General features: G+C 45.4%; 1 protein-coding gene across 10 annotated transcripts in view; it reads left to right on the forward strand.

Annotated features, from left to right (window-relative positions):
* The window catches only part of MTMR2 (myotubularin related protein 2), a 1,647,725-nt gene that overhangs the window by 522,471 nt on the left and 1,112,732 nt on the right, over window positions 1–12,522 (forward strand). For all 10 annotated transcript variants that reach the window (XM_069639182.1, XM_069639183.1, XM_069639176.1 and 7 more), the window contains one exon: window positions 10,908–11,057. In XM_069639182.1, the coding sequence (XP_069495283.1) occupies window positions 10,908–11,057 (150 nt within the window). The remainder of the gene's footprint in view (window positions 1–10,907; window positions 11,058–12,522) is intronic.

Here is a 12,522-nt window from a genome sequence, read left to right on the forward strand (position 1 = left end):
CGGTTTTCCAATTAACTAGGTGCTCCATGAACCCGTTCCGGACATAATCTGAATCAGAGATTATGACCAGTTTGTGGAGTTGGTGTTGGATGGCCGTGAAGATCCCTGATGAACTGCCATCAACTCTGCCACCTGACTACTGCGGGGACCGATTTTGTTCCTAGTGATTGGTTCCGGGACTTCATTCACCCAGGCATTCCCCACGCCGGCCACCAGTTCCTTTTCTCCGTTGTTGTCAACATGGTAGGAACACCCGCCCACATAAACTGTGGGCATCCTCTGGCACGTGTCTTCTTCATAGACTTTGTGCGGGGAATTCATGTACGCCTCCATGTTGTCCTGTGTTTTGAGGCTTTCGGCCTTGAGACAGTTTTCTCTGAAACAATCATGCAAGTCATCCAGACCTTGCGTGAGGGGACTCTTCTTGTTTTGGCCATATCTGAACTCCACAGGAAAGCCTTGCATTGACAGAATCCAGGAAGTCATTCTGGAATTACTCACATTTCCGGCCTGGATTCTGTCACTTTGGAGGTACTGCAAAGGCTGGTGTGGAGTCTCCATTATGATGTGCTCCCCCTGGATGAACGGCAGTAATATTTCAATGCCCACACCGTTGCCAGGAGTGCCTTTTCACAATCGTTGAAGTTTTCCTCCACAGAAGATAAAGTTTTGCTTGCATAGGAGATTACTTTATTGACCTTGTCATGCTTTTGATATCGTTCTTCTGTCATGCAAGTATTTGAGAACCCTGTCTCCAAGAAGAACCCCTTGTTTTTGACGGGGAAAGCTAGACAAGGCGCTTGTGAGAGACTTCTTTTGAGTTGTTTTACTGCCTCGGCTTATTCTGGATCCCACTCCCACTTGACCTCACCCTTTAACAGATGGATCAGGGGTCTTGTGATCTCTGCATTATCCTCAATGAGCTTCCTACTGTAATTAGTCAGCCCAAGGAGGCTTCTTAGCTCACGCAGAGTTGTGGGTTCTTTCAGTTTTAGTAGTGCTTCCACTTTCTTCTCCTGGGAACAGAGACCCTCAGGAGTTATTTAATGTCCCAAGAAGTTGACACGGGGACAGTTTTGCTCTTGCAATCCTCTAATGGGTTAGAACATAACGGATTTCCACTATATGTTCCTCCACAGTTGAGCTTTTTATCACGACATCATCCACATAGGCCAGGTTGCCCTTTCACCCAAGTCGGGCATGGCCTTGTGTAAGAAGATGTTGAATTTGTTGCCGGAGTTTATGTATCCGAAGGGAGTCCGGGTCCATGTGTACTGCTGCCCTCCGAAGGTAAAGGCCAGCTTGTATTGGTCCTCTCTACTGACGGGCACGGTCCAGTATCCATTTGTCAGGTCAATAGCAGTGTATACTTGGACCGCTGGATCTGGGCCAGCCCTTGGTCAATGTAGGTAAGAGGCCATCAGGACATGTGGACCCGTTTGTTCAGATCCCTGCACAAAGCCTCCATTGGTCATTTGGTTTTAAAATCCCCAGCAACGGATTATTAAAGGTGCTATGGACCGGACAAATTATCCCACGGGACTCTAGGTTTTTGATTATTTCTGTCAGGGACTCCATAGATGCGATAGGCACGCGATATTGCTTCACAAACACAGGAGTCATTCCAGGGTCTGTGGGAATTGTGCTAACATGTATCTCAGTGCGTCCACAGTCATACGAGTCCACAGCAAGGATATCTTGGAAATCTAAGAACACCTGTTTCAGCTTTTGCTTTTGCTGCTCAGTCTCACAGGCATCAGCGAGGTTGACCCGCTCTTCAACCATTTGCCGGAAGCCTGGAAAGACTTAGGGTTTCGCTATCTCAGCGGCCTCCTCCAGCTGGGTGGAAAGGTCTCTGGTTAAAGTGTTGGCCTGGACAGAGGGTTTCAGGTAGGACAGGCAGTCATTGTGGACCTGGAATATCACCTCATTCTGCCTGATGTTACAAGTCGCCTATTCCTCCCTGTAAGGCCCTCCCCTAGTCGGGACCAGGCCTTGTAATTTATAAGGTCCAAATTAATTGCAAACCGATTGAGAATGTCACCGCCTAAATAGAATGCACCAGGGACATCTCGCACGACTCAACAATTATGTTCTATGCTTTTGTCACCTATAGACATTTTGAGCATACACTTGCTAGGCAGGAGATGTTTGGAATTGGGAGTTTCCAGTCCCGTTTCCTACTTATCAATCAATTTAAATGTGGGAATGGTTGGATCTTTTGGGAGTTTTCTGAACATGGTTTCGCTGATGAAGCTCTTTCCGTTGTTCAAGCACACTCTGGCGAGAACAGACTCCTTCCCCTTATTTAACTGAATACGGAGGAACAGCTGTTCTCTTATTTTCTGAATGTCAGCCAAACTTTGAGCTGGTTTTTCATCACTTTTGACTATAGAGTTTGTATTTTCAGATTGTGAATTGGTTTACAATTTCAATTTCCTTCCAGGGTGGAATGCCACTTGAAACTGGTAGGAAGGTTGATTTTCAGGAATGGAGACTAGTTCCAATCACCAGTTTGTTGTCCTAGAGCAATTACTGTAATGTCAGGTGTTTGATTATTTTGGAAATTAAACTCAATCTGATCAGATTTTTGTTCACCATGTGGCATGTGCCATTTAAACTAACATGGTTGAAACTTTGTTTTAATTTTATTGGCCGGTTAGTCTCAGTCCAGAGGACCTTATTTACACAGTCTATTAGGGGAGACAACCTGCAAAGCATGTCATTCCCTAATAGACAGGGGGTTCCCTCTGGAGTCACAACTATGACCAGGTGTGTCACCTTATGTCACCCAATTTTAATTTCCAGATCTGCAGTCCCCTCGACAGGAATTTAATTCCCGTTGAAGTTCTAGAGTTGTCCAGGAAGAGGGGTGAGAGGGATCTGGTGTCTCTCCCCCCTTCCTGAATTTAGCTACTCAAAGGCCCTTTTTGACCGAAGAGTGGCTTGGGATCCGATGTCCACCAGTGCTGAAAATATGCACATTGCTCTTGCACTCGGACGGGGGCTTAGAATCTCACCTCCTTCTCCTCCAGCGGGCAAAGGTAATGGGCATTTTGGGCAAGCTGGGTGGTCAATTTCTTTATTTTGGACTCCTACACGGTGGGGTGTTGTACATTTTTGGACAGTCTGGGAATCTGTAACAAAATTTGGCACCCTGAAATAGGTGGGATTTTGAAATTCCCTTTTTCCTTAGCTCTGTGCTGCCCCCTCCTACCTGGTGGTAGTCACTAGAACCAATTTGTGGGGAGGATCCCTCCATTAAGATTTTTTTCTCAGGATGACAATTCTGGGGTTCAGGGATGGGTGACTCTGAATCAGTCCCCAGACCCACCAGTCTTCATTCAGATCTTTTGGGACCCATTTGTCTTTGGGAGGAATTCCCCTGTCCCTGAAGGAGAAGATCTTCTTCCCAGAATCCTCTAAGGATTCTTCCCCTTCAAATTGGAGGACACTAACTTCCTCTACAAAATGGGCCTTTAATTTCTGTATTCCTCCTACCCAGCCTTTGTTCCATGGGTTGCAGATTTTCTGGGGCAGGAGATTTTAGTTCCGGTTCCGGGTTGTCCATGGGCTTTTCACGTGTGAGGAAGGAAGCTTTCTCTAGGGCTTTACAACCCCTTTCCTCCTGTGCCCCCTCCTCTGGAACTGGGGTGCTGTCGGGGTTCTGAGCCACCATGTTCATCTGAGGGTTTTGTTGGGCCCTCAACATGTGACTCTGATCCTGTGTGAGGTTCTGGACCTGGTGTTCCAGTTGGGACACCCGTTCCAGCTGGTACAGGGGTCTTTGTTCAAACCTAGGTGGTTCACGGGAAGGGTAACTATCCCTTCTCCCGGAGTACTCTGGGTATTGGGTATTCCCTGGGTAACCCTCCACCCTTGGCCTCCCCTCTCCCGGATTGGGTAGTCTGGACTCCTGAAAGCGGGGAAATCAAGGAGGGTTGTCCTGCAGGTTGGGGTTTGGTAGATACTGGGGAAAGAAACTTAACCCTGGATTTGGGGGATTACTGCCTTCCTGAGGGAAGTTAGGAGGGACGTTTCCTGGGGCAGTACTCACGTGGTTGGATCCCCCCTTGGGCTGGGGGAGTCAATACATACCCCAAGATAGATCGGTTGCCCTTGTATCTGGGACTTATGTAATCAGGAGAGTTAGGGGTTCCATTGGTGGGATTGCCTCCCTGACTGCCACCTTTGCTAATTGATCAGATGGCCTTCTTTGCCTCTGATTTTGCTGATTTAGGGAAGGTTTGTTTTTAGGCCCCCCCCATTTATAGGTCTAAAATGGGGGCAACCTTCACCTCTGCCACCTTAGCAGCAGCAGGGGTGTTGGCTGGTTTGGGTTTTTTTGTCTGGATTTTATGTTCTGCATGTTTTTGGACCTCATAGATCTGGGTAGCCTGCTCTATTACCCAGTCCAGGGTTCTTTTGTCATGAAAATCCCTCACCAGCTGGGTCATTATGTATTTTGTGAGTGCATGAAAATAGGTAGTTATAAGATCCCTACTATCTGTGCGCACCCTCCTAGTAGTTTGTGCAAAGGCGCGTTTTAGCTCCTGCACAAATTCTCTTGGGGCCTGATCTTCTCTGCATTACAAATTGTAGGCTGCTTTGCGAGTCTGCTGGGGTTTCTGTGGGCGGAAAAGTGCTTCAAGATGGCCGCCTTGTAGGTGTACCACATTGAATGGTTTTGGTCTTCCAGTCCAGCAAAGTAGCTGGAGTACTCCGTAGAGAACTTCCATTTGGCATAGTATATGCAGTTCTGGCTATCTTTGAGGTGAAAAGTGTCCATCATCTGTTCATGTAGTTCCAGATGCTCCCAGCCAGAATATTTTGCATTTTTGTGGTATAGTGTTATGAAATTCCTCATAGCCTTGATCTGCCTAATGGGGTCTTTCACTAGAACCTTCTTCTATTTATTTGCCTTCCTTTGCCGCCTCACCCGAGTCCACTCGCCCTCAGACTCAGAGCCGCTACTTCTTACGGTCCCCTCATTATCTTCTAGGCACTCCCTGATTCTTTGAGCTTGTGAGGGGCTCGCAGAATGGTGGGGCCTAGTTTCTTCTCCCCTGTGGCGCAAAGGAGAATGGTCTTCTGACTCCTCTCTGCTTCCAGGATTAGGGGAAGATCTCCCCCACTGTCCTGATTGGGTGGAGGTTTTAAAATGCTCTTTTGGGTCCTCATTTCATGCTGTTTTTCTGCAAATCAAACCAAATGATCTCTTTGGAGATAGTGCTTCTGCAGGTCTAATTCCCTTACTCTCTCCTCATAGGAGGCTTCCTGGTCAGCGACATCAGCCATAATATTTTTGTATTGTACAGGAGAGAGCGTGACCCCTGACCGGCCCATAGAGTCAGAGCTCGCTTTCAAGTACTTTAAGACAAGATAGCTGCACCTTGAGGTGGATGGGGTGCAGATATATTACTCCAACACCAGTCAATAAGGACAACTCAATGGTTTGGCAAAGGGGAGTCCGTTTAATGACGAGTACAAAAAACTGGGAAACATGGAAATCAACAGTGATGCGATAGCCCGTCTCGCTTCAACTCCCAACAACTTCATGCAATCAGTAACAGTTATACTCAAAATTCATCATCATTGACGTGTAACACTCAAAAGTTTGTCATGCAATTCTATTGGTTGGAAAAGGTAACTTAAATATAGGTGCTATATCTGTATATGGTAATGGAGTGTGAGGATTGGCTAACCATCATTTGGTGGGCGTCTAAGCCCATCCTTCTAACATTACTCTTGTAGACGTCACCAAAAAGTATGACGTCCCATTGGTTCTACTATCTATAGGACTCTAGATTATTTGGTCCACTATGATTGGGTTGGCTTCAGCCCCATGCATAAATCTCCACTTTAATTAGCAGCACGCAGAATGGTCAAACAGGTGCAGGATGCCCCAAGATTCATCCAGCCTCCCTTCCATCAATCAGTACTTTAGTGCTATGTGTCAATTAGTTGGCTGTGGTCGGCCTCAAAACTGTAGCTTCTTGTCAGGAAAAGTTGTGGTATCTTCTGTTTCGGAGACAACCAGGCATAGGTGCCTCTTCTCGCTCGGCTGGTCACTTGCTAGCACACTGTGAATCTGCTTAGTTTTCCTCCTATTTGTGCATTCAATTGTTATTTGCTTTGCCTCCTGGCTGGGCCTCCTTATCTCGACCTTAAGTTTTGATTCTCCTGAGCCACTGTCCGCCTCCCTCTCTTGGTTTGACCTCGATTCCCCACGCACGAGCTGCTTCTTGCTGAGTTTCGATTCCACCGTCTCTTTTCTTGTTTTAGCTGGACTATGAATCCTGTCCTGTTTGACCCTTAGTAACCTGGGTTAATTCTGCTTTTGTATAAAGTGGACTCGCACTTATATAGTGTGCTTTGTTGAGGTAGATACATAGGTGGCGCTTGCCGCTCTATTCTTCTACTTCTTAGCTTCTTGCGGTTACAAGCATATGTACAGGCGTTAACTTGTTGAATAGCTTCATCCTGCTTTACAGTTTGTTTCTTTATCTTTTAACATCGTCTCTCCTTCCAATTTCATGATATCCTTATTCATGGCGTTTTGTCTGTGTGTGTCATTTTTTGATTGTTGTTTCTTTCATCTGTGAGTCTGTCTGGGCCCTCGTGACGTCACCATTTGTCTTCAATTAAGGCCTGTTGAGTTTCTTCCAGGACAGTGTTTAAGAAATCTTCATTTCGTGTCATTTGTTGGTAGGGTTTTCTCAAAGGATACCTTACTTCCCATGGCTGTCTGGTTATTGGCACTTCAATAGGTATTGCTCTTCTGATGGGCACTGGGCAGAGCCATAATGCGGCTCTCTGCTGGTTTATTTGCTCATCATACGTCCCATATCTCGGTGGAAACGTTCCTGGTACTTCAAAATGGGCGGCTGGAATGCAGGCTATATTTGGGACCTCCTCTACACCACCTAGACAAGGATGCTCGTCCATTAATTTCTGAGTGGCACTGACCTGTCCACTCAATCATGCTAGGCCTATTTAATTCTGACCGCCTCATGGTTTCTGGCTAATGTGAACCAGTAGACATGAAGTCAGCAGTGCCTTGCACATACAAAGTATTAAGTGGGTTTGAGGCCCTTAGTAAAGAGGGAATCGCATTGTGATCAGGGGTCGCCCTGTCCCTCTCTACTTTTTCGGGGTTCCTCAAGTTTGGATTTAGCCTAGCATACTCTTTCTCCAACCTCCCTAGATTTTCCTTCTCAGACCCTACCTCTTGATAGTAGGCAAAGGTCTGAGCCTTTTGCTCTGCTATCAGGGCTTGACTGGCCACTATGACCCCTGCTTGTGGAGTCCATTGTTATCCTCACAGAGGGTCTCATTGTCTTTTTGCGCTGCCTGTATGGACTGGGAACACTGAGACAATTTCTGTTCCAGGAGGTGAACCTTCTTTTTCTGCACATTTTGAGCCTCTACGGCCTGCTCTAACTAGAGTTCCATTTGTCTCCTATGTCTCATACATTTTTCGCATATTATTCTTTTATGCAGTCAATCCCTGATGGTCTGACTCCCTTCTCTCCAGGTCTGTCTTTAATCTGCACACTTCTGACATAGGGCATCTTTTTCCTGATACAGGGCACCCCTTTATTCAGCCAGGTCATCCCGCTGTTGTTTGATAGTATATAATGAAAGGTGTTCCTGGTTAAATTCTGTCTGGAGGTGGAGTTCTTTACTGATTAATTTATTATTCTCCCTTTCCCACTCTTTGATCTGATTTTGTAAAGTAATTATCTGCTCTGAGCAGGCGCTATTATTTGTCACTTGTTTTAATTTTAATTGACTCTCTTTCAGGGAATCAACCTTTTCCTGACACTTCTCTTTTAATGCATCTAATTGGGCCTCATGGTCTGAACTATTTTGTTCTTGGCTCTTTTTCAATTTCTCTTCTATTTGAGTTCAGTCTGGATTTGGGTCAAGAGCTCAGACTGGTTTTGCGCAAGGGTTCTGTTTTCTTCATGTTTTGCCTCCATAACTCCCATATGGAGATTTATGTATGCTGTGATTCTGACAATTTTAATTTGCTCTTCTTTAACTTTTGGAGCCATATACAACTCACTCAAGGTTTGATGTAACATGCCACCGTCTTGCCACATATCCATGTTCTTGACGATGACCGGTTGCATCATTTCTTCTAGCCAGACTTCTTCATCTTGCTGTGCCCACTCCCTTCTGACAAATAATTTGTGCAGAAGGTGCTGCCTAGCCATGTTTATCTCTACTGTGGTCATTATGGAGAGTGCTGTTTCTTTATTAATTTATTTATATAATAGTAACGTGTATTCTGTTGCTTTTTGTCTAGTTTGTGGTTGATTTTACACATAGGCCTGATACTTAGGGTCTATGTTTTGGGAAGGCTTTTTCTACAGTGTAACACACAAAGTACCAATACCTTGAAGGTTAGCCTGCTGTGTTAAGCTGTGACAGGTGGCAACACTTTCTCATTCCCCGGCACAAGTCCCCAATCTGTTAAGGATTCTAATGGGGCGTCACACACCAGACCATGACTCATGATACTGGCCTAGAATGCAGCGCACAATTAAAACACTTTTACTTTGTTTTATTAAGAATTAAATGGTACTCAACCCATCTCACACCCCCTTTTACAAATACCATGGGCCACAATGGACCATGAACCAGGCTGGTGGGTGGTATTAAAATATTTGTTTCACTTCTGTTTGCTGCCCAGTATACCTGACTCCTTGCTACTCCTTTCTATCCGTAATGACTAACTGACTGTTAACCTGGTGACCAAAAGTAATGCTGCTGAATTTATTGTGTACATCCAGTCTCGTGGAGACCTCCCACCCTACATTCACCATTTTCTGGGTAATTCATTTATTTGGGATTATCTTCGAATCAAATTTAATGTGGTTGCGACATTTGAGATATTGGGTGCTTGGAGAAATATTCCTAGAAATATTTGCCATTGTCGTCTGTCTGGTGAAATGATGTTGGAATAGAGGTGAACATACATGGTGAAGAACTTTGGAATGTCTTCATGAGTGTGGTCCCAAGAAGCTTGTATTGTTTTTCTCACAATGTTACGGAAGAAGATTAGCCAGATCTTGCCCATTTCAGCTTGGTGAGATGCCCTTATGAAGCTGTTATGAAGCTGTGTTATTGTATAACGTTAGAATGCTTAGGATTGTTTTGTGTTCAGGAATAGTTTGTTAGGAACTCAATATCTAAGTTATGGAAATGCGTTGTATTAAAACTTTTCTTTTGTAAATTATGTAATACTCTAAATAATTCTTAAAAAAAAAAAATTAGTCCTCTGTCCCAAACCTATTTCCTTTGATTACACTACAAAAGAAAAACTATATAACAGGTTTCTTCCTGACTCCAGAAGGCTGGCTCCTTTTTTCTGAATGGTTTTTGGCAGTTCATAAATGATGGGGGAATATCCTCCTTCCCCTGGCCATCACTAGGCCTTTCTATATAGCTCCACATGGATGGGGGGAGGTCTCCCTCCCCCATGCCTTCACAGACAACTCTTTATAGATCCACCAAGATGGGGAAAGTGTCTCCCTTACGAGCCTCTTCCAGGCTCCCTTTTGCCAAAGGATATCTCTCTCCTCCCTTGGTCTTCTCTTATGTGGGTCCCAGATCCCTTTCTCAGGTTTCTAATGTCTTTTTTCTTCTTTATTTTTTTTTGGTGGACCGGTTCACTATCCTGCCAGGCATTGTATTGCATATACGGTTCTTCCAATCTTATAACCTTCGGATCCCAGACCCCTCTTCAGGTTTATAATGTCTCTCTCAGGCCCGGTTCACTATCCTGCCAGGCACTGTCTTGTATGTATAGCTCTCCAAACCTCCCAACATTCAGGTTCACTATCTTTATTTCTCTTCTGGTTTTCTTGGGGTGCTTTCTCACCCAGTATGTTTCATTTCTCTGATTGGCCACACTGGGACAAGCAAGATGGTTCTGCACTTCCTCCTGACCACAGCCTCTAGGGTATTCCCAGTGCCCTCCCGGTCCCCCTCTGCATACCTTCAAGGGTCTGGGTCCTCGGCAACACCAGCAAGCTTCCCTGGCTTCGCCTGGGCTCTCGCGGGTTTGCTCTCGGCTTTCGGCAGCTCCCCCACATTGGTTTTTTGCCATACGTCTGGTCTCGCCACAACCACTCGGATGACTTCCTTCCTGTCCCCGGATGTGGGGCTTGCCAGCTTGCAGGTAAGCCCTTGCTTCGTTCAGCCTTCTTGGATGCCGACTCCTTTCTCACAGCATCCAGTGCAGCTTTGCTTCCCAGCTCGATGCTACTCTGGGTCAGGACTGACCATGAGGAGTGTCCTTGTTTCCATAGTAAGCCATCTTTCGAAACCCTTGGTTCCGTATAGGGCCCTTTATTGCCCTCCTCTTCTTAGTGTCAGCACTTCTGGAGCCTTCTACTCTCACTCTTTCCTCATTCTTCCTTGTCACAGTATTACCAATCTGATAGACAGGGCTACAATGTATGCAGTAACTAACCGAAGAGAAAGGAAACGTAGAGGCTGGGGTGCTTGGGCCCTTTACGTGTTTTTGGGTGAGCAATGCATGGCGGCATGGTGGTTAACATACCGCGTTATCCCTTGATAATCTTCCATTCTCCCGCAGAGGTGATCCCCTCCCATAGGATCCTCCTGCTGAGTACCAACCCCAGGGGGACTATCGGGTAGCAGCCTCACCTCCCTGGCCCCATTTGAAGGGTCCCCCTCCGGGAGAAAAGTGATGACATCAAGGGATTTGTCACAGTGGTTACTGCTAGGGCGAATGATTCAATTGAAAAAGGATGAAAATCTTTTGTGCATGGTCTCTGAAGATAACACTGTCTTCACACACAACGTTTTGAGCATCTTAGTTTGTTTTACCCCAAAGTCTTCAGTTAATTTATCTTTGACTTTCAATTCAGGGTGTTCCGAACGATAGCTGGAGAATAACCAAAATAAATGAACGTTACGAATTATGCGACACCTACCCTGCCATTTTGGTTGTACCAGCAAATGTTCGAGATGAAGAATTGAAGAAAGTGGCCTCCTTCAGGTCCAAAGACAGGTTACCGGTAAGAAATTAGAGAAAACATTCATTGACCAAATAAGATCTAGGCAACTTAAAGCTGTGTATAAATCTAACCCTGTCTTATTAGGAGTGGGGAGTTTGTGATTGTGGGGAATATTAAAACTGCACCACACATATACCTGTCTACACCCTAGGAGTTCAATTCTGTGCAAAATATGTTATTGCAAAAGTCTACCAAAAGCATAATTGATAGTAAAAATGTTCATAGTAAGTAAAACGTGCACACATTAAACATATATGTCTAAATGCCTCTAGGTTGATCCATAAAGGTATAGAGCTGCTCTTATTATACCATTCAAAATGTTAAAATTGTTTTAACTACAGGTATCAGGTGTTAGTGCTTGAAATGACATGTGTGTAATTAAAAGCATCAAGAATGGTGTGGTGATCCCGCAAAAGAAGCGCATAAAGAGACACGAGCCATTGAGACAATGCAGGGAAGATTTCTGTCACCAAGTTTTAATGGACAGAGATAAAGGAATAGAATGCTGTAATAATGGCAACCAGAACAACATGAACCATAGAGATTGTATGGCATACACAGTGTCTTTAGCTCACATTATTGGATACAAATGAAGGACTACAATGTTGTTATTTTTAGTTGGCAAGCAGAATTTGATTCGATAACAACGTGCGGGTTTACGCATATCGCAGTTATATGAAGAATAATGTTTGCTAGGGGGGAACATAACTCACAGCTAAGGCAGGTAAAGTTAAATGGTTTGTAGAATATATGAACAATTTTAGATGGAAGAGTATCCGTCCTCCAATAAACCCACATTGGTCCGGATGGACCAAACTCAGCGCCACTCCCGCCAACCTAGCGGCCAGGATCTTCCCCAAAATGTTCCCGTCCACATTCAATAAAGAGATGGGGAGGTACGCCGCGCAATCTCTTAAATCTTTCCCCTCCTTTAGGAGTACCGTAATTACAGCCTCTCTCACCGATTCCGGCAGACAGCTTATTCGGAACGCCTCCTCATATACTTTCTGCAACTGTGGTACCAGGAGATCAGCAAACTTAGCATAAAACTCCACCGGAAGCCCATGACTACCCTTCCCCATGCAATCTAACATCCCGCCTACTGCCATCAAAATGTGACAACTCCACCAGGGTTTCCTGGTAAAGTTCCAGCTTCCGTGCCAAGGCCTCCCCCACTTCTACCCCCCTCGCTGCCTCCCCATCCAACTCCGCTACCTGTTCCTCCAATCGTTACAACGAAGTTAAGAGTCTCCTACGCATCCCCAGTGTCACGGATAAACACTGCCCTCTCACTGTCGCCTAAAAAGCCTCCCATAACACTCCCCTAGACTCCACCGAGCCCTCATTCAACTCAAAGTACGACTTTATCCCTTTTCGGAGTTCCCCCACAAACGCCCCATCCTGTAGCACCTCCCTCCGCAAACGCCGCGGGGGCCTCTCTATGGACCCAAACAGTGTGACCACT

The sequence above is a fragment of the Ambystoma mexicanum genome, chromosome 7q, assembly GCF_040938575.1.
Source record: "Ambystoma mexicanum isolate Mex_15411 chromosome 7q, UKY_AmexF1_1, whole genome shotgun sequence".
NCBI classification, from domain to species: Eukaryota; Metazoa; Chordata; class Amphibia; order Caudata; family Ambystomatidae; genus Ambystoma; species Ambystoma mexicanum.